This window comes from Heloderma suspectum, chromosome 9 (assembly GCF_057233095.1).
Source record: "Heloderma suspectum isolate Gila_16-S chromosome 9, 16-S_ref, whole genome shotgun sequence".
Classification (NCBI taxonomy): Eukaryota; Metazoa; Chordata; class Lepidosauria; order Squamata; family Helodermatidae; genus Heloderma; species Heloderma suspectum.
Genome location: NC_139466.1, coordinates 14,962,389 through 14,989,299, shown reverse-complemented (window position 1 = coordinate 14,989,299; position 26,911 = coordinate 14,962,389). Strand labels below are relative to the sequence as shown.

The window sequence follows — 26,911 nt, the reverse complement described above, 5'->3', positions numbered from 1 at the left end:
GTCCAGAGTCTGTGTGTGTGCACATACACAAAACAGCAGCTATGCCACAAGGCTGGGCCCCCACCCGATGTGCTAGTACCAGGATTTCCCTCCAGCTTCTTACTGCATCACAAGCCTTTTTACCCTCTCCCCTCCCCCAAGCCACCCAGTCTAAGATGCTCCAGAAAGAAAGAAATGGGCTCAGTGCACATTATAAAGTTTTTTACTAATTCATTTTGATTTATAGTCCACCCTGTCCAAAGAGCATGGGGTCAAGTGAAAATACATTAATAACAAAACCCCCAGTTACATTGATTAAGCCCCATCTTGCCCTCTCCTTGGATGCCCACAGCCAACCGGAATAAAAAATGGGTTTATAACACTTCCAGAAAGCATCCTGACTTGGCTAGGATGAGCTGCTGGAGGAAGGAAATACAAGAGCCAAGGAGCAGCCCAGAGAATGCCCCTCTCTGTACACCCTTTCAGTCCTGACGTGACATGTAGATAGTAAGCTTAAAGAGAATGTGCCCTCTCTGGGGAAGCATAGGTGTGGAAATTAGTCTCTTGGATATGATGGGCCCAGGCTGTTCAGGGCTCATCGTTACTACTTCTACCTCAGCCTGAAAAGCAACAGGGAACCAGCATGTAGTACTAGGGCTTTTCTAGACTGAAGCCTGTAGATTTCAGTAGATCTACCAAGGACCATGTTAACATCAGCGACGTTACATTTATGGCCAGCTACCCATTCACAGAAGGCTTTATAATGTTTAAAGTGGTATCTCTGGGATCAGCCTCGAACAGGACAGATGTGAACTTGGAACATCTCTTAGAGCAATGGTTCTTGGGACAGCTGTCTTGTTAATACTGTCATAGGAAATAGCAATCTCCAGAGAGAGGATGCAGGCTCCTTCACTCTGCCTATGCAACATGTTGAGCTGTTAATTGGTGACCGGCTGGTTCACCTGTATGGACAACGCGTTCAACCCTCCGGGGGGTGGGGAGACAATAAAAGAGTTCCTTTTGAACTTGGATGCAGTGGCAAAATTACCTGTTTGCCACCCAATGCCGTTCTTATTGACGCACTGATGAACGATCGATTCAAAGTTTCTTGCATGCGATTTAAAATAAAAATGTTCTCTTACTTGACACATGTTTGCTTGCAGGAGGAACCATTTCAATGTTTTATGTTTAGCTCTACAGCCTATATACCTTATTAGTTATCCATTTTATTTGTGAAGAAAACCAAAATAGTCCCCCCAAACAGGTTTGAATTTTCCTGGCACTTGTTAGTGGCCATTTCCCCCCCATGGCTAGGAAAGATTCGATTGCCGTAGAACGAGTGATAGCAAAATGCTTCTCTGGTCTATTCGCCGATGTTCAACGTGAAGATGACTCGCCCCAGAAACCGGTCGTTGTTATAGTCATTAATGATGCCCTGCCCATTCAGTTGGCACTGGATGTTCATGTCATGGTTCTTTGTCACACCTGTAAAATGTATGGCCACCACCGGTTGTGTGTAGTTGACCTAGAAAAGGAGAAGCAGGTGAGAGAAACGGAAAGCTCCAGTGTCCATTTCTGAGAGCTCTGTGGAGAATTGGACTGCAAAAATTTGGGTCGATCCTATGCTTATTTAGACAGGAAAAGCTCTACAACTCCCAGTGTTCCCCAGCCAGCCATGCTGGAAGTTGTAGGACTTCTTTCTGTCTAGGATTGCGCCCTTAAGCTGCTTTAAAAGGTAGACAAATTCCTGGAGGAGAAGGCTATCAATAGCTACTAGTCCCAATGGCTATGTGCTGCCTCTAGTAGCAGAGGCAGTGAGCCTATGTACACCAGTTGCTGGGGGACAGGGGCGGGAGGGTGCTGTTGCAGCCGTGTTGTGCTTGTGGGTTCCTGGCCGACAGCTGGTTGGCCACTGTGTGGACAGAATGCTGGACTAGATGAACCTTTGGTCTGATCCAGCAGGGCTGTTCTTAAGTTCTTAATCCTATACCTGGGAATAAGGCCCATTGAACTCAATGGGTCTTACTTCAAACTAGACATGCTCAGGATTGCATTGTTAATGGGTGTCATATGCCCCTGCTGGAGGACTCCTCCGAGAAGCTAGAGCTCCCAGAGACAGATGATGCTACTGAACCATCTATATCAGGAGACTTGGGGGTGGGGGCCTCAAGAGAGGAGCACGTGCTCATCCCCACAGGAAGAGGGGAACTTTGCTTTAGAAACAGAGGCTGAGCGACCACCCAGTCCCAGAGAGCACTGTCGCCTCAAGAGGCTAATCAGCAGGGCTCCTGTAAGAAGACGTGCCTGGTTGCAAGGAAGGACTCCTCAGGAGAAAGTGACTCCTCATGATTAGGGCTCTGTCCAGTGAGCTGTAATGTGCTGCAGCTGAGCTCTGGGTGGGGCTCAGCAGGTTTTGGTGTTAAAAGCCTTCAGTGGGCACCTAGCTAGTGCTAGAAACCATGTTGTTCTTCCAGTTCCCATGACTTCTAGCTTGTCCTGTGATTAATGCTCTGTGCTACTGATTCTTGGACTCCTTCTTGACTCTGCTCCTGGACTGTGTAATATATCTGACTGCCTATCTCTGTTTTGACCTCTGCCTGCTTTCCTGACCACTCCTGCCGTAGCCATGTATCTGACTGCTTGCCTGTGCTTTGACGGTTGCCTGTTTCATTACCTTGCTTCTTGGTTAGTCCCTTCACTCAGAGTCTGCTGCAGCCAGCGCAGATCAATGGGCTAAAAGGTGAATGCAGGGCAAGTCAGCTAAAGTGTGCTGTACATGCTCACTCATACATGGGTTTATTTGAAAGATTTCCATATTTCCTTCAGTGGAGCTTCCAGGATGGTTTACAAAAACAAGATTATTATCCCTTCCCTGCCAGATAGAACACGCAGCTCCAACGGATGTTTCCCTGGGACTCTGGCCTAATCCTTCAGCCAAGAACCAAGGGCCTCTGGGACTTGCCACCCCGGAAGAACATCATGGCAAGGGGAAGACAACTTGGCTCAATACATCGGCCATTTGCTTTTTTCCCCTCCTCCCTCCCAATCCCTTTTCCTTTGGTGTCATGTCTCTTAGACTTTAAACCTGAGAGCAGGGACTGGCCTAATATTAATCCTTGTAAGCTGCTCTAGGAGCCTTTTTCAGCTGAACAGAGGAGTACAAATGCTGTAAATAAATAAGATAATAAGCATAAATACATTTTATCTAATTAATTGATGTATATTTTGTCCTTCCTCACAAAGAGCCCGGAGTGGCTGATGACCTATATACAGCATGATACACCACATAACTTCATGACTTTAAAATCATAAGATACAATAAAACCATCAACATAATATAAAAAAACAAACACAAATAGAACACTTGCCTGTACCTCAAAAGCCTGCACAAATAAATAGGCCTTTAACTGGCACCTAAATGAAAACAGGGTGGGGGAGAGCCAAATCTCTACCAGAAGAGAGTTCCGTAACTGGGGTGCTGCCACCGAAAAGGCCCTACCACATGTGCAGTGCAGCTGGTGGCTCTCCGATATCAATGGGGCAGTGAATCTGCTCCAGGTTTCAGGCAGATCCAGTCAAAACTGCTTTGCACCTTGGCTAGCTCCTTTAGAGTTCTGACTGGCTCTGATTGAAACCCAGAGTGGATTTACCACCCCACTGACATCAGAGCCACCAGCCTCCACTGTACATGGAGTAACCCCATGGACCAATTCCTCAAGGAGGCAAAACCTCCCTGGCTGATCTTATATCTCAGGATGGTCAGTATTGGGGAAGGCGGTCTTTCAACATGATATAATAACATTAAAATAAAGGGGAGGGTTGGAATGCATGTAAAAGCTGAGAGAATCAAATCATCTTTGCCTGGCACCAAAAGGATAACATGTCTGTACCAAGCACCACTAATGGAGGCAGCACTGAGAAGGCTGTCTTTCTGGCTGGATAAGAACAGGAGGGGAGACACGTGTGCAGGGAAAAAAGGGAGAAAAGAAAATGGAGAAATCCCAGGTGCCTATAGAAAAGTGTTTATTGTAGTTCTTTTATATTGGCCTGATGCGTTTCAGAAATATTGATTTCCTTCTTCAGGGGCTTATCTTGTAGTCAATGTACTAAGACAGACAAACCTCAGTACAAACAGATGAGTTTCCGAACAGATTCCGAACAGTCCCCACTGGCAGCCCCATGTACAATGCATTACAGTAGTCAATCCTAGACATTACCAGAGTACCGATATCTGCTTGTCACTTTTTAACTGCCAACCTCAACTGGTGCCTTTGATGTATGACAGATTAGCATAGAGGCAGTTAGAGAATGAGGAAAATAATCAAAGGGGCTGAATACGTCTTTCCCCCTTTTTGATGCGGTTCTTACTCCACGCTAGTTGTGGTAACAGTGGTAACAGTTTAATGCAAGACTGTTTGCATTTCTAATTGAAAGCTACAGGTTGCATTTCAGGAGGCTGAAGATCTTTCGGTAAAGCTCAGTATGTTTCTGCAAGATGAGCCTGTGCAGTTAAAAGGAAGTACCACCAGTGACTTGAGTTCAATGGAGTGTATTTCCAGCTAGCTATGTATAGGACTGGAGCCATGCCCCATAAATTTAATTGTGAGATTTTATTACTGGTTGGTTGGTTTTTGGATGCCTGTGTTTTTTGATGGGGGTTTTCACCAGAGTGTCAGTTCCTTTGAGCTAATAAAAAAGCGGGGTATAAATACAGGCTATGAATTCTCCTTAGGGGTGCGGCTATGGAGGGCTGTTGTGAGATGAACTCCAGCACTTCATAATTTACCTCTACACCATTGCCCAAGCCCAAAGTTTCCCCAGTTATCATTGTCCAAGTTTAACCAGTTGGGCTCCTGCCCTATACCCACTTTCTCAGAAGAAAGCCCCCCTAAACTCAATGGGACTCACTTCTGAGTAGACACGCATAGGATTGCACTGTGGTTCATCCTGCGCTGAGAAACCCCTGCTCTGACCTGCCGTCCAGCCAACTGAATCCAGCAGCTGAATTTCTACTTACATGCATGAGTTTGCCATAGTAAGGAAAGTACATGGGGTCAAATGTTGCCCTTGGATAGAACTCAATCGCATGGAGATCGCTTTCATCGCCTTTCTGCGATTTAAAAACTGTAATTAGATATACAAAGTACGTAATAGGCCTCCTGCATCACAATATCCACCAACAGAAGTCAGAGCAGAGACCATGATATCCACCAACAGAAGTCAGAGCAGAGACATGAGCAGAGACCATGGCCTCATGGCAGAACACAGGCAAAATGTCCCAGGTTCAATCACTGGTATTTCCAAGTTTTGTTTTGGTTTTTTATTTAAGAAATAGGTAGCAGGTGGAACAATGGTCTCTGACCTGCTGTAAGCCAACTTCCTTTGTTCATTTGTATATTTATTATATTTCTGTACCACCCAATAGCTGAAACACTCTGGGCAGTTCACAACAATTAAAACCATAAAATACAACACGATAAAATATCACTTAAGAGTTTTAAACTACAGAATAAAATAAAAACAAAAAAATGAAACCTAGCAGTAGTGCAAAGATTGATGTATGACAGATTAGCATAGAGGCAGTTAGAGAATGAAAATAATCAAAGGGGCAGTAACAGTAACAGATTTATAAACACAGGGGTGGCCCATCCGTATAGGCAAACTAGGTAGTCGCCTAGGGCACCAAATTAAGTGGGGTGCCAAATCTGAAAACTAAAAATACAAATTACAAAAAATACAAATTAAAAAAAACTTGGTTTTCTAAGAGTTTTCTTAGTTCTTTCTATATTGGATGTGGTAGTAATGGCAGTTAAAGCAGAATAGCGTAATGGATGATTCTGGATTTGCAATAATAAAAATCATAATTAACATGTTAATGCATTTTTATTTGAAATGGGACTGAAATATCATCTAGCTGTCATGTACGAATCTGTTCTGAAAATTTCATGTCTGTATTTTATCTGATCTCAGAAACATTGGCACGATGGACAGATGGAAAAACCGAATAATTATGCCTCTGTTTAAATAAATACACTTTAAAAGCTTTAAACAGAAAATAGGGGCAAAATGTTTCCCAGTTTACCAAAAACCTCAGCCTAGATCTGCCTTTGGGGTTTGGGGCACTGCTTGCATGGTTCACCTAGGGCACCAGCTGCTGGCAGCTACTCTAGCCCCCCCCCCGTAAACAACAGAAACTGAATGCCTGGGAAAACGCCGGAAAGAGCACAACTTCACCTGGCACCGGAAAGAGCACAACTTCGGCACCAGGAGAGCCTCTCTGGAGAGCTCATTCCACAACCAGGGTGTTCTTTATGTACAGCTAGAAAGAACAAAGCTGCTTGACCATGCCTTGCTGTCGAAGCTATTCTCTGTTAACTGTTTATCATCCAGTAATAACTGGGATATCAAAGTGCTTCACATGCTTCAGCTTGCCACTTCGTAGTTCCACAAAAGGCCCACGGCTACTCTTTTGGACCAAAAGTGATGCAGGAAACCCAGTGATGTGCATATAGTATTAACATGGACCATGGGTTCTGGGTGACTCATTAACCATGACTACAAGGCACCCTCTTCAGGTTCACGCATCACAGCAAGCTGTGCCGCTGAGGGTCATTATGCCCATCCCCCTGGCATGCATCAGGCACGTAAGGAGGTGGAAATAAGCCATGGTGGCTTATTTCCCCCTCCGTGATCATGTGAGCCAAGTCAGGGCCAACTTCAGGTTTTGGAAGGCCCTTGGGCAAGATGCCCTCGGTGGGACCCCTCCTTCAGTGATTCTGCCTTCTCACCGCTGTTGTCACCAGCTGCTGTTGCTCCTCATCCTCTCTCTCATCACCGATACCGTTGTTTGCTTGGCAGGCAGAGAGGCAGTGAGCAAGTAGGCAGGGGCATCTACTGCTCCTTCTTGTCACCACCACTACTGTCTGGGCTACAGCAAGTGACAGGTGAAGAAGCAGGTTGCAATGGTGAAGTAGAGGAGCAAGTCCAGGAGACTCTTGTCAGTGGGCCCCTGCCGGGCTGTGGGCTGTCAGCAGATGCCCAACTATGCCTACCCCTGCAAATGCATCCACACGCTCACCCACATATCCTCTTTTTTTGTTTTGGTGATGCATAAGTGGCCACCCTAAAGGAGACTTAGGGCAGGCGTCAGTGATGGGCTCTGCTAGAGCCTGGATGCCTTGTGCCAGCGCCAAACCCTGCAATACAGAAAATATTAAAGGAAAGAGAATTTACCTGCACTTTGCAGCTCACGGTGACTGGCTTTCCATAACCGGGCTGATAACCAATAATCTATGGAAACAAGAGCCTTTTAATTGCACTTGATTTTTTAAAAATCATATGAGTTAAATCCAGTCCCATTTTTGCTGAATGACTCCTGCAGGTCAAGGGAGGAACGGGACAGGAGAATCCACAGCTCTATCATCTTTAGGACTGTAGAGCTCTTAAAACAATGCCCACGATCTCTGGATTGTCACCTGAGAACTCCAGCGTGCATTCGATGAAGTAACAGCCTTAAGTCGCAACCCTATGCATGTCTAGACAGAAAAAGTGCTGCAACTCCCAGCACATTTTCCCCACTCAAAAAAAAACCTGGGAAAGTACCCTTAAAAAAAAGAAGGGAAACTGGAGTATCATGACATCATCTAAAGAACCTGTCAACAACCATAAGTAAGGAATCATGAGTGCACAAGAAATGCCTTGTGTAGAAAAACTCATGATGGCCGTGTTTTGTAACCTTCTAAGACAGGGGTGGGAAATCTCGGGCTGGGGTCCAAATCCGGCCCTCCCAGCTTTTGACCAGTTTTTTACCCCATTTGAAAAGGCTGAAATGCATCTCTGAAGACTTAGCTACTGGCAGGAAGAGGCTGAAGCTACAATATGCTGCTATCTTCTGTAATTTTATGTAATTTTGGCCCCACTCTTTGGCCTTGTCCCTTTTGCCTTTGGCTCTGCCCACTAATGGGATGAGGATCCTGAGAACTACACCAAAACAAAATTCAGCCCCTGGGCTGAAAGAGGTTCCTGCCCCTGCACCAAGGGAAGAGAGTGTTAATACAGCTGTTAACCATAATAGCTAAATGCAATCTATGTAGTCAGGAACATCATAGTTCTGGCTACCAGATGCTGGGGATTAAACCCCAGGAGATGGCTTCCAGTGCCTTCTTTGCAGCCTTCCAAAGGAGTTTGGTTGGCCACTGCTGCAAACAGAATGACCAATGACAAGACATTGGTCGGATCCAGACAAGGCTATTCTTGCGTTCTTATTCACCTCAGTCCCATGTAACAGTTCAGCCTTCCCCAACCTGGTGCCCTCCAGATGTTGTAGATGGTAACTAGCATCCCTGACCATTATTTGGGCTGGCTGGGGCTGATGGGAGTCAAAGTCCAAAACATCTGGAAGAGCACCAGGTTGGAGAAGGCTGTAATAGAGTGTTGAAACACACACACACACCGCCATTCCATGATACATAGCAAGTGAACATACTCGGTTCATTTTTAGCAGGATGCAAGGCTGTCCGAGAGAGTACCCAAAGGTTTGATCCTCTATCCCAGAACAATTCATCAACTCAGATCGCTTGAATTGGCAAGCTTCTTTCATGCCACTTTCTTTCTCCTGAATGAAATACTGGCCTGGTTTGCACACAATATTTTTGGCTTCTTGAACTGCATCATTGTAATCTACAGGCAACAGAGAAAGTTAACGTTCCATACATCATTCACCACAACGCTTTCCATCATTGCATCAGTGTGATGTTAACAAGGATTAAATGGTTAGCAATACCATACATCTTGTCCCTCTCTTAGGGGACAAGAGATGTGATGCAGGAGATCCATTAATGTGTCTTCCATCAGCTGCTTTTATTGTGACTGTTTTAATTCTACTATGTCTTTTTAAAGTAATTATTATAAGAGGACAATGAACAAAATGAAACAAAACAAACCATGATCCAATACCATGGGCTATCCTGGCTGATAGGAGTTGTAGGCCAAAACACCTGGACAGCCACAAATTGCCCACTCCTGCTCTTAGTGACTCTAGAGATCGCAGGCTATGGCTGGGTTCACACAACATGCTAACCCAGAGTCTGTGGTTGAGTGTGGGTTGTTGTTGAACTGTGGGTTATGATACAGCGCATTTTCCTCAGGGTAGCTTCTTAACTATGCAGTGTGGCGTATTTTTCTCGAACAAGCCACCTTGAGAACCCTTGGTTTGTTGTTGGGTTGTTCAGGGTGGTTAACAAGCCACACTGCATGGTTAACAAGCCACTCTTCAGAAAACACACTGCATGCAGATAATATGACAACCCACAGTTCAACAACAACCCAGTCAGTGTGTTGTGTGAACACAGCCTGTGTGTCCCTTTATTTACAGACAGAAAGGGAAACTATATTCCTATTTATTTATTTATTTATTTATTTGTTAAATTTATTAATCGCCCATCTGGCTGGTCACCCAGCCACTCTGGGCGATGTACAACCCACCACAAAACAATTTAAAACAATAAAATTTTACCATAATTTTTTTTTTTTAAATACCCTAACCCACCCAAAATGCCTGCCTGAACAACCACGTTTTTAATGCACGACGGAAGCTCATTTAAAGAGGGGGCATGACGGAGTTCCCTAGGGAGGGAGTTCCACAGAGTGGGGGCCACCACAGAGAAGGCCCTCTCCCTCGTCCCCACCAGTCTAGCTGTCCTGGCTGATGGGACAGAGAGAAGGCCATCCGAGGCTGATCTTGTTAAGCGGCCTGTCTGGTGTTGCTGGAGGCGCTCCTTAAGATAGGCTGGGCCGGAACCATATAGGGTTTTAAAGGTCAAAACCAACACCTTGAATTTGGCCCGGAAAACAACTGGTAACCAGTGCAACTCGTTCAGCACTGGAGTGATGTGATCTCGCCGGCAGCTGCCTTTAATCAGGTGAGCCGCCGCGTTCTGTACCAGCTGCAGCTTCCGAACCGTCTTCAAGGGTAACCCCACGTAGAGCGCATTACAGTAGTCTAAACGAGAGGAGACCAGGGCATGTACTACCGATGGGAGCAGATGGTCGGGAAGGAAGGGGCACAGCCGCCGTATCAGATGGAGTTGATACAGCGCTGTCCGGCTCACAGCTGACACCTGAGCCTCCATGGACAGCTGGGAGTCCAAAATGACCCCCAGGCTGCGGACCTGGTCTTTCAAGGGTAGCCGTACCCCATTCAACACCAGGTCAACATCCCCCAGCCTCCTCTTGTCTCCCACCAAAAGTACCTCGGTCTTGTCAGGGTTCAGCTTCAGCTTATTCCTCCCCATCCAGCCACTCACCGTCTCCAGACATTTGGACAGGGATTCTACGGCCAACCTTGGTGAAGATTTGAATGAGAGGTAGAGCTGCGTGTCATCCGCATATTGATGACACCGCACCCCAAACCTCCTGATGATAGCCCCCAGTGGCTTCACATAGATGTTAAATAGCATCGGGGAGAGGATGGAACCCTGTGGCACCCCACAAGTAAGTGGCCACGGGTCCGAAACCTCCTCTCCCAGTGCTACCCTCTGGTACCTGCCGGAGAGGAAGGACCGGAACCACCGCAATACAGTGTCTCCAATGCCCAACCCCTCCAGGCGGTCCAGGAGGATACCGTGGTCAACGGTATCAAAAGCCGCTGAGAGGTCGAGGAGAACAAGGAAGGAGCATTCACCCCTATCCAGAGCCCTCCTCATATCATCCACCAAGGCAACCAAGGCCGTTTCTGTCCCATGCCCAGGCCTGAAGCCCGACTGAAATGGGTCTAGATAATCAGTTTCTTCCAAGTGTGCCTTCAACTGCACCGCCACCACCCGCTCAATCACCTTGCCCAAAAATGGCAGATTTGAGACTGGGCGAAAGTTGTTCAGAACTTGAGGATCCAAGGAGGGCTTCTTTAAGAGCGGTCTTATCACTGCCTCCTTGAGGGCTGATGGCATCACTCCCTCCTCAAGGGAGGCATTCACCACCGCCTTGATCCCCTCACCCAGTCTCTCTCTGCAGCTCATAATGAGCCAAGATGGGCAAGGATCAGGTAAGCAGGTGGTCGGCCTTACAGATGAAAGCACCTTGTCCACTTCATCAGGAGGAAGAAGCTGGAACCGATCCCACAAAACCGGTTTGCCACAGGCCGCCTCTTGCTCACTAACTGTATCCATAGTGTGCAGAGTAACACACCTAATCTTATCAATTTTATCTGCAAAGTGCCTTGCCAAAGCCTCACAGGAGGCCTTAGAATGCTCCAGTGGTTCCAGAGCCACAGGACCGACCAGGCTCCGGACCACTTGGAACAGCCTCCTGGGGCAGCACTCTGCAGACGCGATGGAGGCAGCATAATATTCCTTTTTTGCTGCCTTCACCACCACGTGATAGGCTGAAGATACAGCTCTAGCCCGTGTCTGATCATCTTTGGAGCGAGACTTCCTCCACCGGCGCTCTAGCCGTCTCACCTCCTGTTTCAGAGCTCGTAACCGCGGATTGAACCATGGTGCAGTCCAAGCCCTGTTCAGGGGGAGAGGGCGTTTCGGAGCCACCCGATCTAATGCCCCAGTGATTGCGGCATTCCAGCCACCCACCAGGGTCTCGACCGAGTGGCCGTTGGCATGCCCCAGAGACCTATAAACTGGTCTTGCTTTGATATTCCCTTAACAAGTTTGCTCTTCATCAGGGAACACCACTATAACCCTTTTGATATTCCTTATCCAGCTCTTCACCCTAACCACACCCAAATTTTACCTTTGTGAAGCTTATTCTTTTAGGTCAGCAGACTTTATGGGTAAGTCCTACAGGTCAGCTGGCCCACCTGGCCAAGTTGCCTGATATTGATGGAGGTCAGCTACCCACTGTAAGCGAGGGGAAGGCAATCTGGGGCCCTCCAGTGGTTTTGGACTGCAGCTTCCCAGAAGTACCAGCCAGCATTCCCTCTAGACAGTGGAGGCTAATGGTCCCAATTTCGGTGGGGCTGTGAATCCATTCTGGGTTTCAGCCAGACCTCTAAAGGAGCTATCCAAGGTGCTGAACCCTATCCCCAAAATAGTTTTGGCACCTTAGATAACTCCTTTAAAGTTCAGGTTTATTTATTTATTGCATTTATACCCTGCCTTTCTCCCTCTTGCAAGGAACTCAAGGCGGCTTACATTATCCTCCTCCTCACCATTGTATCCTCACAACAACAACCCTGTGAGGTAGGTTGGGCTGAGAGTCTGTGACTGGCCCAAAGTCACCCAGTGAGCTTCCATGGCCAAGTGGGGACTAGAACCCGGATCTCCCGGCTCCCAGTCCGTCACTCTCACCACTACACTACACTGGCTCCCAGTCCGTCACTCTCACCACTACACTACACTGGTTGGTTCTGACTGAAACCCAGAATGGATTTACAGCCCCACTGAAATTGAAGCCACCAGCCTCCACTGCCTCCAGACATTTGGGACTACAACTCCCATCAACCCCAGCCAGCATGGCCCATGGTCAGGATAATGGGAGTTGTAGTCTAAGACATCTGGAGGGTGCCAGATTGCCCACCTCTGCTGTAAGCAAACCTGAGGAAGCCCTTTCACAATTCTCTCTCCAAACCAGATCTGCCTTCCGGTCATATTCTTTCTAACTGCTGTCTTTGGCTCTTCTCCCCAGTTTGATCTCTTATGGCTAATACATAAGAGTTGAGGGGAGGGGCGGTGAATGATTGATCTTTCAGAACTCATTTTAAGTATCAAACAGATTTAAGATCTGGAAAAGGGGGGAGGGGAGAAAGCCACCTTTGAGGAACTGTTCCATGTTTTCCACATAAGGTTCCCATGAACTGCGTTGGGAGATGTTGAAGGCAATGCTGAATGTGTTTCTAATGTATGGTCTAATCATAACTCCTGCAACAGAAGAAAAGAGAAATGAGTTGGGTGACAAGACCAAGACTACCTCCATTTTGGTGTAGGGGGCCTGTGGAGGGGGGGGAGGTGTCCTCTTTTACAGAGGCCGTCCTCTGCTTAAAGGGCTGACAGCCTTCTGTTTTGAAGGCGTCCTCTGTATGAAGGGCTGTTCTGTAGGAGTCCAGGTTAAAGATAAAGAACCATCAGAAGGAAGAGCTGGGCCTTGAAGTTGCCCATCAGGCACACAGGTCACCTGGTCGCCGTCCTCCACACTATGGTGAGAGGTACTGCATTTCTATTTACATTATAATAATCCATTCTAAATGTGTGTCTATCCATATGAATTAGCATATCAAATGCTATGCAAATCGGCGTCCTCTTTTGTCCTCTCTTTGGGTGATGCCTTTCCTCTTGTTGAGGATTTGTAAGTGGCCCCCCTATTGTCACCACCATAATATGCAGGGTTTAGATGGTTCCGTGTACCTACCAAGCATGCATTCAGAGCGTCCCTGTCTGATCAAAGGCAAAGACCATGGAGCTGCGCTGCGCCGAGCCGAGCTCAGGTACTTACCTGGCGGAGCAACTCTGTCCCTGTATGTCGGTGTGTGGGGGCTCAGGGTAAGCAACATGATGTACAAGCAAAACACGAACATTCCAGCCAGGAAAGTGTACAGAATCAGATAAAAGAGGAGGATCAGGCCTGGAAGACAGAGCGGATACGTTGTTGACAGCCCACAGGAGCAAGCCCTGCATTCTGTCGTGCTGTATTATGTCATATTGTACTGTATGTACATATTACTGTATGTACATATGTCGTATTGTACTGTATTATGTCATACTGTATTATGTCGTACTGCAGTAATACTGTGCCATGTCTTGGCATCGAGTGTAGCCACGGTTAGGCACCTGCCAAGGACCCACACTTCAGCAGGGGCCCACTAAGAAGTGGGGGGCTCCGGACTTGCTCCTCCTGTTCCCCCTTGCAACCTGCTGGTTCCCCTGCCTCTCACTCTGGCCCAGACAACGGTGGCGGTGGGAAGGAGGAGCAGCAGATGTCGCCACCTACTTGCTCCCTGGCTCTCTGCCTGTCAAGCAAGCAAGTGGGAGCAATGAGGAGAAAGAGGGCAAGGAGAAATGCCTGGTGACAATGGCAGTGAGAAGGTAGATTCACTGAGGGAGGGGGCCCATGGAGGGTGCCTTGCCCAAGGGCCCTCCACACCCTGGAGCCAGCACTGTTCATAACTATGTTAGTCCCACAAACGCAAAGCAGAGCCTCAATGCAAAGGCGCACTGAAAAAAAGGAGAGGGCTGTTGCACGCGCCTGGCACCATCTGTCCTCCTTTGATACAAATACACAGTTGCTCCTGCAGTAGACACAGAAAGTGAGGCTGGGAGGAGAGGCTAGCTACCTGCATTGGGTTGCAGCTTTGCCTGTTTCGGTACGTGCCACACTGTGTGCCGAAGGAGGCTGACCTTGGATATCGGAAGCTGCCTTACACAGAGCCAGGCCCTTGGTCCATCTAGTAGTCCAGCCTCGCCTACTCTGACTGGTAGCAGTTCTCCAGGGAGTTGGGCAGGGTTCTTCCCCAGCCCTACCTGGAGATGCTGGGGATTGAACCTAAGACCTTTGGCATGCAAAGCAGTAAGTAAGGTTTAGGGGAGGCATTTCAACCTTTTACAATGGCAGGAAAAACTGCACAAAAGCCAGGAAACCACCAAACAACCGAAGGGGCCATGGCCTTCTGGGGACTCGCAGAGGGCTGGCTTTGGCCCCCAGACTTAAGGTTCTGCACCCCTGTTCTAGAGCCAGTGTGGATGGAGTTTTGGACCAAACTCAAGTGCAAATCCCCACTCAGCCATGAATGTTGCTGGGTGAACTTGGGTGAGTCTTTCAGCCTAACCTATCTCACAGGGTTGTTGTGAGATAAACTGAGAGAGGAGCTTTCCTGGACTCCTTGGAGGAAGCACAGGATAGAACGTTTCCCCACTGTGCGTAGAAATAACAGGAAGGGGGGGATGAGAAGTGGTTTTTATTTTTTTGTTTACTTATTTATTTGATCAGGTGGAACTCAAAATGCACTTGCTTGGCTCATCAAAACCACAGAAGAAAAGGCAGGGCCGGCACAAGGGTTAGGCATCACTGAGCACCTGTCAAGGCCCACACCCAACCACGGGCCCAATGCCACTCTCTGGTCTTCCAGCTCTCTTCCTCCTTGCTGCCACCACCACGTGTCCACCTGCCCTCTTTGATCATGTAAGCAATGGCAAAAATGAAAAGATGGAGCAAAAGCATCAATTTCCCTTGTCCTCTCGCTTTGGGCAGTTGTGTGGATTGGGCCCAGAGGGAGGAGAGGGCAAGCGAGTGGACAGAGATGCCTTGGAGACGAGGAGAAGTCCCACTTAGGACACCTTGCCCATGCCCCCCCCCCAAACCTGGAACCTGCACAGAGAAAAGGCTCTCTGGACATCCCATGAATTGCTTGTGCCTGGATGTCACAGCAGCACAAAGCAGCACAGAAATGCATTTCGCTTTTGGCTGTGTCCTGGCTGAAGGCCTAAAAGGATGGCCACATGAGGGAATAAATGCCTTTAAAAATAAGAATGATACTAAAGAAATAGCCTAACCCAACCTATTTGTATGTATGTGCGTGCGTGCATGCATGCGTGTATGTGTTTATTTCCCAGCAGGAACCCGAATCCAGTTTCAGGACAAGCTTTGAGAACGCAGATGTGCCCTTTCACCTCGGCGTTCTTGAGGTGTTTATGCTGAGGGGAATTTTGAGTTCTGAGAACAAACCGCAGGGGTGGGGGCTGGAGAGAGAGAAGCAAGCTTAATTTGGCCCTGTAAGCGGCTTTGGAGAAGGGCCAGCAAGGGTAGGAAGGCACTTTTTGAAAAAGGACGAAGCACTGATGCAATCGGGAAAGATAAGCTGACGTTTGTTAATTTTAATTTATTTTAAATGTTTTTAATTTGTTGGTAAGGATGAGCTAATTGGTGCTAATTCTGTCATTTCTCCGGATCTGAAATCTCGCCCCACCTCTGCTCAGCAATTTGCGCCGCAAAAATCAGTGAGGCATAGTGGTTAGAGAGGGTCAGAATGAAATCTGAGACACCTGGGTTCAAATCTCTGTTTACCCACAAACCCCATGGGCTGACCTTTTGATTTATTGGTCTAATCTGCCTCACAAGGTTGTTGTGAGCATAAAGCAGGGGTGAAATTATGTTAATTACCCTGAACTCCTTGGAGGGAGAGCAGGAAATAAATGTGACATGGATGTCATAAAGCCCCATTACTCACTGCCAGCAAAAGGGAGAATAAGAATCCTATAGGAATCAATGGGTTTTCTTTCTTGCCGTACTCTTTTGCCAATTAATGGATCATATCCAATGCTGGTCCTACTTAGAGCAGACCCATGGAACTAAATGGAAATTGTTATTTCAATCGGTCTACCCTGAGTAGGACTAATATTGGATACAACCCTATATTTGTATATATACTTAGTGGATACAGCCTGCCTTGAGCTTGGTTTGAGAGCTGAAAGTGGGGGTAGAAATAATTTAATAAATAAAATAAAGGAGAAACTTGAGATTTTAAGGTAGCTTATTTCATGTGAAACATTTTGTTTCACTGCATAGTTTGTTCAGCATTTCAGAATAGACCCCTTCCAATGCAAAAGTTGTTCCCTTACGGGGCGGGGCAGGGCAGGGCTGTGGTTAGGCAAAAACAGCTTATGACACCCATGCAGTGTATTTCACTGCAGATGTTGCAGTGTTGTGTAGCGGTTAGAGTGTTGGACTGGGGCTCAGCAGATTCAAGTTCTGTTCCCCACTCGGCCATGAAGCTCACTGGGTAACTTTGGGCCAGTCACTGACTCTCTCAGCCTAACCTACCTTACAGGGTTGTTGTGAGGAAGACCATGTGAGCCACCTTGGGTTCCTTGGAGGAAAAACAGGTAGGATAGAAATGTAATAATAAAAATAAATTTAGGGGTCAGGGCTGAGGCTGAGAGAGTAGTTTACAACAGTCCTGCTATGTAGCCCACTATTATTATCTGGGAGGGGGGGTGTTTAAATAGCCCCTGGTGGTATACATCAAAACAGTGTACTTGGGTTTCTGTGGCTACTTTGCCAACCAGTTTGGTCGTGAGCTGGGAGCTGCAACCTGCTCAGATTTCAAGTGGCTGTCATCTACCTGCAGGCTGTCTGAAATGCTAGGCGATGGCCACTCACACGTTAAGTCCCACTGAGTTCAACAGAAGTGCGTATAACAGCCTATAGGTGCCCCCCAGACTATTGGACTACAACTCCCACCATCCCCCATCATCCAGCTGGGGATGATGGGAACTGTAGCCCAACACATCTAGAGAGCGCCAGGTTGGGGAAAGCTGGTGTATAGGATTGCAGCCTTAAAGTTTTCGTTGTAGCCTCCACTTCCAGATCCTACATCAGCTCCTTGTCCTTACCTTCAAAGCCTTCCAGAGTCTTTCCTTCCCTTATCTCTCTTTTCTTCTACCTGGGCAGGCACATCTCTGCCTGTGCCCCTTGCCTGTTCAGCTCCTCAACTGTTCAAAGCTCTGCTGCTCCCTGAAAAGACACCACCATTCCTCCCTTGCCACCCCTTATGCTTGGAACTGCCTCCCAGAACACCTCTGTGATGCTGCCTCTCTTACTTCCCGCAAATTCCCTCTGCAAAACCCACCTCCCCTGTGAAGTCTTTGGCATGACCCCCTGTTCCCCATGCCCAACTGTCACCAATTCTAAGTGTGTGCAATTGAAATAAACGCACAATCTTCCCCTGTTTATCCCAGCTGCTTTCCTCTTTTTTGTCCATTGTAAGTTCCTCGGGCCGGGGACCCAGGGGCATTGCTAGGCCTGGGCCAACAGGACCCTGGCCTCAAACATATTTCCAAGGGCCCCAGTTCTATTCCACAGAACCCCAAGTGTCCACTGGGGCCAGTGGAAGGTTTTTTCTCAGCTTAATTGGCATGCAGGGGGCAATTTTCAAGGGAAATTGCAGCCGGGGAGGGGAGGTTTAATTCTTACCTTCCTACCTGCTGCAGCACCACCACCACCCATATCTTCCCCTGCATGGCCATTAAGCTTAGAAAAAACTTTTTTCCACTGGTTTAGGATAATCTGGGTCAGGGTGCAAATTAATGGAACAATTTGTTTTATTTGAGATGACTGGCCTGGGCCCAGAAACTTTTAAGTGCCTAGCAACACCCCTGCAAAGACCTGTGCTCTTGTATATGACGATGATGAAGACAAAGATGGTGATGAAGCATCATGAAAAACAGGCAGTGGTATGAATACAAACCAACCCCAGGGAGAGCAGGAAATATTTCGCTTACCCCAGCTCTGAGCTGTTCTGCCCATGCATTGCCTCGTCTCTGGATTCCATAGGAAGATCTTCACCTCCCTGACTACGTCGCCCCATGTTTTCTTGCCCATCTCTTTCCCTTTCTTTTCCTCCTCGTCGTCTGAGTCCTGCTGATCTCTCTCTTCATCCTTACTTTCCTGGAATGATGACAAAGCAAACCCCCCACAAGCCAGGCACACAATGTTTTGCTTCGCTTTTGTTTTGCTTTTCCCTCTCCAACCCAAAATAAACGCCAGTGCGTTTACTATCTGGAGATGGTTCAAATTTCCATTTTCTCATCATTGCTCCCTAGTTACAGATAGGCACAGTTCTTTCTCTCTCTCAGGTTTGCAATTGGTTCTGGCAGTGGTTGCAGTTGATATTATTTGAGAAGAAGAAGAAAACCCTTAGCTCAGTTGTAGAGTCCCTGCTTTATTCTGTTTGTTTGTTTGTTTGTTTGTTTGTTTGTATGCCCCCCAATAGCCAAAGCTCTCTGGGCAGTTCACATGCAGAGGGTCCTAGGTTCCATCCCCAGCATCTTCAGTTAGGGCTGGGAAACCCTGGTGAGCTATCGGACTAACGGTCTGGCTTGGAATAAGGGAGCTTCCTGTACTGGGGGAGGACTGGAGTTCTACAGTAGAGCACATGATTTCAGGGCCAGCCCTACCATAAGGCAGAGTGAGGTGGTTGTTTCAGGCGGCAGATGCTGGGAGGTGGCAGCAAGGTTTTGGAGGAGAGAGCTGTGAGTTACATGATCTGCCCTGTACCCACTAAATTAGCCTGCTGCCTTCAGGTGTGGTGGAGGAGGATGCCCCATCACCAGTGTTGGAGAAAAATTCCAGATGGCTTTCGTACATGGAATGGAAGGGGGCACCATCTTGTCTTTTGCCTCAGGCAGCAAAGTGTCTTGGGCTGGCTGTGCATGCTTTGCATGCAAGAGGTCCCAGGTTCAATTCCCAACCATTCTAGATATGGCTAGGAAACAGCACTGTCTGAAAACCTTGGAGAGCTGCTGCCAGTCGATAGAGACAATACTGAGTTAGATGGACCAACAGTTTGACTCAGTCTAAGGCAGCCTCCTATATGTCCGATCGTTTTCCCCTCTATTTCCAATGTTCGGGCTGTGAGTGCCATCACTTATGTAGCCAAAATGGCACCACCCCACACAGAAAAGGCTTGTGGGGGGGACACCCCAAGGTTATCAGAAGTACAAAAATAATCTTTAGAAAAATCTCTTAAGTGGGAGGATGGAAGAGGATGGGACATGGTCAGTGGCCATGGAAAGTTCTGAGTGTTGAGGGAAAAACAGAAAACCAGAAGGGCAGGGAACAGGAATTCAACAGAGGTGTGGGAATCGTGAACAGCAGCATTTTGTTGCAGATCTCACCTATTATTTATCATGCTCGTCCCCGCTCTGTGATATTTTCAGCACTAACTCCTCAACCTGACACCCCTCCCACTTTTTGTGGTGTCCTGTCTTTTATTTCTAACCTCCTTTACTTCTAAGAGGATTGGAAGGAAAGAAACAGAGAAGACAGGAAGCATTCTGGACAGGAGAGATCCAAATGGGGAAGGGTGTACCAAGTGCTACACCAAAGGAAAAGCGCCATCTATTTATTTTTTATTTATTTATTTCATTTATATCCCGCCTTTTTTCCTCTTGCAAGGAACTCAAGGCGGCTTACATTCTCCTCCTCCTCCTCTCCATTTTATCCTCACAACAACAACCTTGTGAGGTAGGTTGGGCTGAGAGTCTGTGACTGGCCCAAAGTCACCATAGCTCCTTTCAACTTCTGACTGGTTCTGACTGAAACCTGGAGCGGATTTACCACGCCACTGACATCGGAGTCACCAACCTTCACTGGTATAAAACTAATAGAAAATTCTCATGTAGGTGTGCCCCAAGTATTTTACAGTTCTCACCTCATCCATCATTCCAACCGCTCCAACATTCCAGCCACATCATTCATTTCAACAACTGTCAGTAAAAAACAGCGACACTCAAGGCCACCCAGAATTTTTTTTCATAGTTAGGCATGATCCACACATTACATTTTTTAAAAGGGTCCCATTAAATGTTTTACATGTATGCATAAAAATGGGATGTGGTTTTTTAAAATTAAAAATGCAATGTGTGAACATAACAAATCTATTTTGAAATGAGAGCCAGCGTGGTACAGCATTGGACTAGGACTCGAGAGACCCAGCTTCAGATCCCAATTCAGCCATGAAACTCACTCGGTAATGTTGGGCCAATCACTACCTTGCAACCTGACCTACCTCACAGGGTTGTTGCGAGGGTAAAAAGGGACAGAAAACCATGTATGCTACCTTGAGCTCCTTGGGGGGGCAGGGGAAGGCAGGATACAAATCGCACAGATAAATAAATATTATGCCAGCCTTCCCCAACCTGGTGCCTTCCAGATGTTTTGGACTTCAACTCCCATCAATCCCAGCCAGCATGGCAATGGTTAGAAATGCTGGATGTTGTAGTCCAAAACATCTAGAGGGCACCAGGTTGGGGTTAGTCAGTAAACAAGGATACTTACCAGGAAGCTGGAATTGACCACAGCAATCCAGTAAATGTATGTGGATTTGCTGCTGTGTGAAGTGAGAACTTGAACCCAGGTCTCCAACATCCAAATCAAAGCCCACATCCATGAACTTTACTGGCTACCTTTTACTACAAGCTTGCACAATCATTCTGCTGTATGTGCTGTGTTAGGAGCTTATTGGAAAAGGTGGCTAAGAGATTTCTACCGGGCAAAAGGAGGCATCTAAGATATTGGGGCATTCAACAGATCAATGAATCAGAGTAGGAAGGGACATCAAAGGTCATCTAGTCCAGCCTCCCCAACAAGGAGCCCTCTAGATATGTCGGGACTGCAAGTCCCATTATTCCCAGTCAGCATGCCCATTCAGTGGCCATCTGCAGGGCACCAGGTTGGGGGAAGCTGATCTGGTCCAACTCCCTTCCAGTGCAGGAAATCCACTACTACAGTACCCCTGGAAAGCGTCCATCCAGCCTCTACTTAAAAACTTCCAATGAAGGAGAGCCCACCACCTTCTGAGGAAGTCTATGCCACTGTCAAACAGCTCGTACTGTCAGGAAATCCTTTTTTCTTGTCATTTCAACCTGCTAGTTCAGGCCCAACTCTCTGGAGCACCAGAAAACACATTTGATCCATTCTGTATGTGACAGCCCTTGAAATGTTTGAAGATGGCACCCCTCTCACCTCTTAATGTATCTCTTCTGCCGGCTAAATATAGCCAGTTCCTTCAACCTTTCCTCATAGCGTGTGGTCTCCAGGCACCGCAGAGCTGTTGCTCCAGCATGGGATCAGCCTAGATGTACCTGCTTGCTTCCTACCAACTCAGCTGGTGCATGTACGCATAATCTATTCCTTGCCAAAGGCCCTGGAAGGGCCACGTTAGACATGATGCAGACATGGAAATGCCACCCTGTTCTCTTTACATCAGGAGTGCAGAACTTCAGTACCTGTGGGCCAAATCCAGTTTTCTCTGTGGGTTCCAAAACGACCCTCTGGAGTTCCCCAGAGGACCATGTGCCCTGCCTCTGGCAGGCACCAGCTCCTTTCATCCAACTGTTGACTGTTTGGAGTTTTCCTGGCTTCTGTGCAGTTCTTTTCCCCATTCTAAAAGGTTGAAATGCCTCTCCTAAGGCTTAGGTACTAACACTAAGAACTTTATGCTAAAATATGCTGGGTGTTTTTTATGTTCAGTCCTGCCCCTTTTGCTTTCATCCCTGCCCCCTGCCCCCTTTCACCTTCAGCCCCACCCACCACTGGAATATGTGCCTGGAGGACTTCTCCTGGCTGGAATTTGGCCCTTGGGCTATAAAAGATTCAACACCCTAGCATTAAATGGTGGCAAACAGCAGCTCTGATGGGGGCAATTGTGGTTCAGATCAGGACCCTGGGGGAAGTGGGGGGTTGAAGAGGTGAGCTGTGTAGAGGCTGGAAGACTTTAAGGGTAGAAATGCATTTCAAAATGAAATGCTGTCTAATCTAGGAGAAGACACAATATTAAGAAAGGTGGGATGTTAGAATACATACACATAAGAAGTAGGCATAGTGACACCATCAAGGTAAGACTCTGGGGCAGATGTCCAGGGGCCCATTTAAAATGAGCAGAAGCACCCTCCAACACAGAAGGGCTGGCGAACCACACTTTGAAGTAAGCAAAGCAAAACATATTGCCTTCTAAAGGGGGGTGGGGTGCATAAGTCCAGAGGCTAACATTACCTAACTACCCCACGGAACAAGAAACAAGTTTCTAATGCCAAAGCCAGTTGAACTATTAAGCCATATTGCCATGGAGGTGTGATTGGGCACCCACCATATTACAGTACAAGCTAAATGGTATTTGGAACATGGTTTGGCCAAATGCAACATGTATACCATAAAGTATTACATTTGCAAGGAAATTAAATTAGTTTAATTCAGGGTGGGGAACATGTGGCTCTCTCTGCTTCAGATATTGTTGGACTGCAATTCCCACCATTCCTCACCAGGGGTGATGCTAGGCATTTAAAAGATTTGGGCGCTAGGCCCATAGGATACAAATCTGCATAAAATGTGCATATGCTAATGTAGGTGATAAAGACAGAGACAACTGCGAGGATTTATTATAATCTCACAGAAGGCAAAGCCAGCCAATTACTTTCTTTTCTGAATCACCTCAAATAAAATAAATACTTTAATTAATTTACACCCCACTTACACACACACACACACTTCTCTCTCTTTCCCTCTTGGAGGAAAATTGCCCCCACCTCATGCAATTAAGCTTCCACATTAATGGAAGTTTTTTCCACCCAATGTCATGGGGAGAGAATGGGGAGAGTTCCAGCATGTGGGGAGGGGAGGGTTAACCCTTCCATCACTAGCTGCAATCCCCCTTGAAAACTGCCCATGCCAATTAAGCTAAGAAAGAAATCTTCCACTGGCACTAATGGACACTTGGGGCCCTGGGAAACAGATTCGGGGGCCCGGGGAAATACATTCAGGACCCCATTGTCCCAGGCCTAGCATGCAAGCGCTGCTTATTTCCACACAGAGAGCATCTGATTCGTAGAATCTCAGGGCCAGCTCACCACATACATGTTTGTTGTTTGGTGATGGAAGCATCTAGTGATGAGTTGCACATGTGAACGAGCCACCAGCAACAGGAAGTCTGCATCACCTCACATGACCTCAAACAGAAAGTGCTTCTCCAGGGAGCCCATTCACATATTCTCCTGGAGCAAGTCATCAAACAATGAGTCATGAATGCAAGGGACACGCATGTGGGAACCAGCCTCTAGAACATCTGTGCGATCGCCACTGATCAAGCTACAGAAGCCACAGCACGGTGTGCTACAAGCAGAGCACAAGGGCCTGTCAGAGTTCCAGACTGCTTGCGTGGAAGTGATCCAAGACATAGACTGCAGGGGGAAGACACAAAAAACCCTTAAAGTTACTAGTCAATATGATCTTGTGAGGTGGCATTTCCTTCCTGGCACCAAATATGGCAATCTGCAAAAGCCAGAGGGCCAACTGGTGTCAAAAGTAATTTATTTATTTATTGCTCTTTTGTATGATATCAGAATCTCACTCCCTTCCTCTCCTACTCCCATCTCTCTCTCTCTTTCTCTCTCTCTCACACACACACACTGGCATCAAGGATCACCACAACCACAGATGGGATGTTCGGTAACAGAGACCTGTATTTAACATCTCCTTGAGATTATTCTAGGTTATACATTATACAAAAAGCATCCCTGCTTTTTTTTAAAACCCTGTTTCTCATGGTGACGTTCCATGTGTAACTGGCAACACTGAAATGCTCCAAGTCACATGCTGCATATATAAACCACCCCAGCACATCCTGAGACCGCCGGCCATGCCACTATAGGCTCTGTGCAACTGGGTGGCTCGTGGTGCCACTATGCCATTGCTGCTAAAGAGGTCTCAGCCAGGCCAGGCCAAGCACTTGGATGGGAGAAACTCTCTGAGTGCTCGAATGTACACCAGCCTCCCCCAACCTGGTGCCCTCCAGATGTGTTGGACTACGACTCCCAGCATTCCCCAGCCAACACATCTGGAAGATACCACCTTGGGGAAAGTTGATGTAGCCCGTTCTGAGCTCATGGAGTGTTGTGAATATATAAGCTGGATTGTAACAGAAGCACCCAGATCAGACACTTTTTTCCTGGGGTGCTGCTATTTTATTACTACTACTACTATTACTACTATTAAAAAAGGTAAAGGTGTCCCCAACCAGTCGTGTCCGACTCTAGGGTGCGGTGCTCATCCCCGTTTCTAAGCCGAAGAGCCAGTGCTGTCCGAAGATGCTTCCATGGTCATGTGGCCGGCACGACTGAACACCGAGGTGCACGGAACGCTGTTACCTTTCCCGCCGAAGCGGTACCTATTTATCTACGTGCAATTTCTTGCTTTCGAACTGCTAGGTTGCCAGAAGCTGGGACTGAAGACGGGAGCTCACTCCGTCACACAGCATTCAGGTCTCGAACTGCTGTCCTGCCGACCTTCCGGTCTGCAGTTCAGCGTCTTAACCACTAAACCACCGCAGCCCTATACTACTACTATTACTACTACATTAAGAACATAAGAAGAGCCCTGTTGAATCAGGCCAAGGGTCCATGTCGTCCAGCATTCTGTTCACACAGTGGCCATCCAGCTGCCCACGAGAAACCCACAAGCGGGACACGAGTGCAACAACACCCTCCCACCCATGTTCCCCAGCAACTGGTGTACAGAGGTAGACTGCCTTTAATACTGGAGGTAGTTAGGTTAGGCTGAGAGTCAATGACTGGCCCAAAGTCACCCAGTGAGCTTCAAGGCTGAGTGAAGACTAGAACCCAGATCTCCCGAGTCCCAGTCCAACATTCTAACCACTAGACCACACAGCTTGGTTCAGATCTTGTTCAAATCCTCCTTTTAATCTGTGACAGACACACACTATTTGCATCAATGAACCTATTCATGGTTTCTCTCCCCCCCCCCCCCCAGTTCAGTGACTGGCCAGCCTTTTTTTTTTTTATGACCGAAAATATTTAGCTTTGCATGGTGCATTATTGTACTTGTCCCCAAGTATTTTTTCCCTCCTTCTTCCTCCTCCAACTTTTACAAGAAACCTTCTTCCCTACCCATCCAACACAAAGGAGAGCAGTGCAATCCTGCATAGGTACAGAGCCACTCTGTGTAGTGCCATTGGGCACAATGAGGGACCAACCCTCCACCACTCTGTCGCTTGGGTCCTGTCCAAGGCAACCTACTTACCGGCTTTCGGTGATAGTTCCCACTGTAGTCCTTGGCACCTCCAGAGCTGGCATTCACTTCCATGGCTTTGCACAAAATGCAGGAGGGGTGGGGAGGGGAAATGGGAGAATTAGTATGGTAGGAAGTCAACTCCTAGGCTAATGGTACAAGACACTAACTCCACCATCTATGCCAACCCTGGAGAGTTGAACTGAACCCTCTCCTTGGAATTCATCCAACAATCCCATCACAGTTCCATTCGTGTGTGTGTGTGTGTGTGTGTGTGTGTGTATATATATATATATATATATATATGAAAAAGCAGATTCAGCAGTAAAATCAAACGCAAAGGACCGAGACCTCTTTGGGGGGCTTCACCGCTAGCAACCGGTGAGCAGTCTTGCTTTTTCCACGCTGCAGAGCAGGGGGAGCGTGTAGGCAGGAGACCAATAAATAGTTTGCCTTCATCAGGCAGCTGAGATCATGCAATAGGATTCCAGGCAAGAATGAAGGCTCTCTTCCACAAAAGCCATTAATGTATACGAAGTAGCCTACAGTAGGAGGAATTCCAGGAAAGATGAGGATCTCTCTGGGGAGGGAATCATGGTTCACTCTGTCTTGGGAGGCTGAAGATCCGTTTATAAAGCATTATTATAAAATAGCCAGATCCTAACAGGGATGGCATATATGTGCCAATATGTTCCTGTCAGTCATGGGGGGGGGGGGCTTGTTCTAATGGTTACAAAATCTCTTTAGTGGCCAGGGAGTTGCTATATTTATCGCTTTGCATCCAGACAGGCCAGGGGTGGGATTCTGCAGTGTCAATTTCCCCGCCATCTGTAATGCCACAGACCATCTAAAGATCCCTGGAGAAGAGCCAGAAAAGACAGCGCAAGAGCGAATGTGCAGCAACACTGCTGGGTTACAGGGTGGGTAATCATATTATCCACCATTTATTTGTTTGTTTGTTTGTTTTTACATGTCTATCCCACCTTTTTCCTGCTTGCAAGGAACCCAAGGTGGCCTATGTGATCATCCCCCTCTCCATTTTTATCCGCGCAACAACCCTGTGAGGTAGGTTAAGTTGAGAGTCAGTGACGGGCCCAAAGTCACCCAGAGAGCTCCATGGCCAAGTGGGGACTAGAGCCCGGGTCTCCCAAGTCCTAGTCCAACACTTTACCCACCACACCACGCTGGCACCCGTGCACTGGATCCTGGACGCTTCGATTTCAGTGGGACTGTGAATCCGCTCTGGGGTTCAGTCAGAAACAGTCAGACGTCTAAAGGAGCTATTCAGGGTGCTGAACCCATATTTTGACTGGGTTCACCACCCTGGATAGCTCCTCTAGGGTTCTGACTGGTTCTGACTGAAACCCAGACCAGATTCACAACCTCACTGAAATTGGAGCCACTAGGCTCC

General features: G+C 47.4%; 1 protein-coding gene across 1 annotated transcript; it reads right to left on the bottom strand.

The window, feature by feature from the left end:
* Positions 1-183: 183 nt before the first annotated feature.
* ATP1B4 (ATPase Na+/K+ transporting family member beta 4) lies at positions 184-25,575 on the bottom strand. The gene is made up of 8 exons (XM_084813777.1): positions 25,513-25,575; positions 18,201-18,366; positions 13,420-13,548; positions 12,741-12,848; positions 8,465-8,658; positions 7,213-7,269; positions 4,997-5,089; positions 184-1,504 (listed from the first exon to the last, which is right to left on the bottom strand). The coding sequence occupies exons 1-8, from the start codon at positions 25,573-25,575 to the stop codon at positions 1,343-1,345; spliced, it is 972 nt and encodes a 323-aa protein (XP_084669903.1). The 3' UTR covers positions 184-1,342.
* Between the last annotated feature and the right edge of the window lie 1,336 nt (positions 25,576-26,911).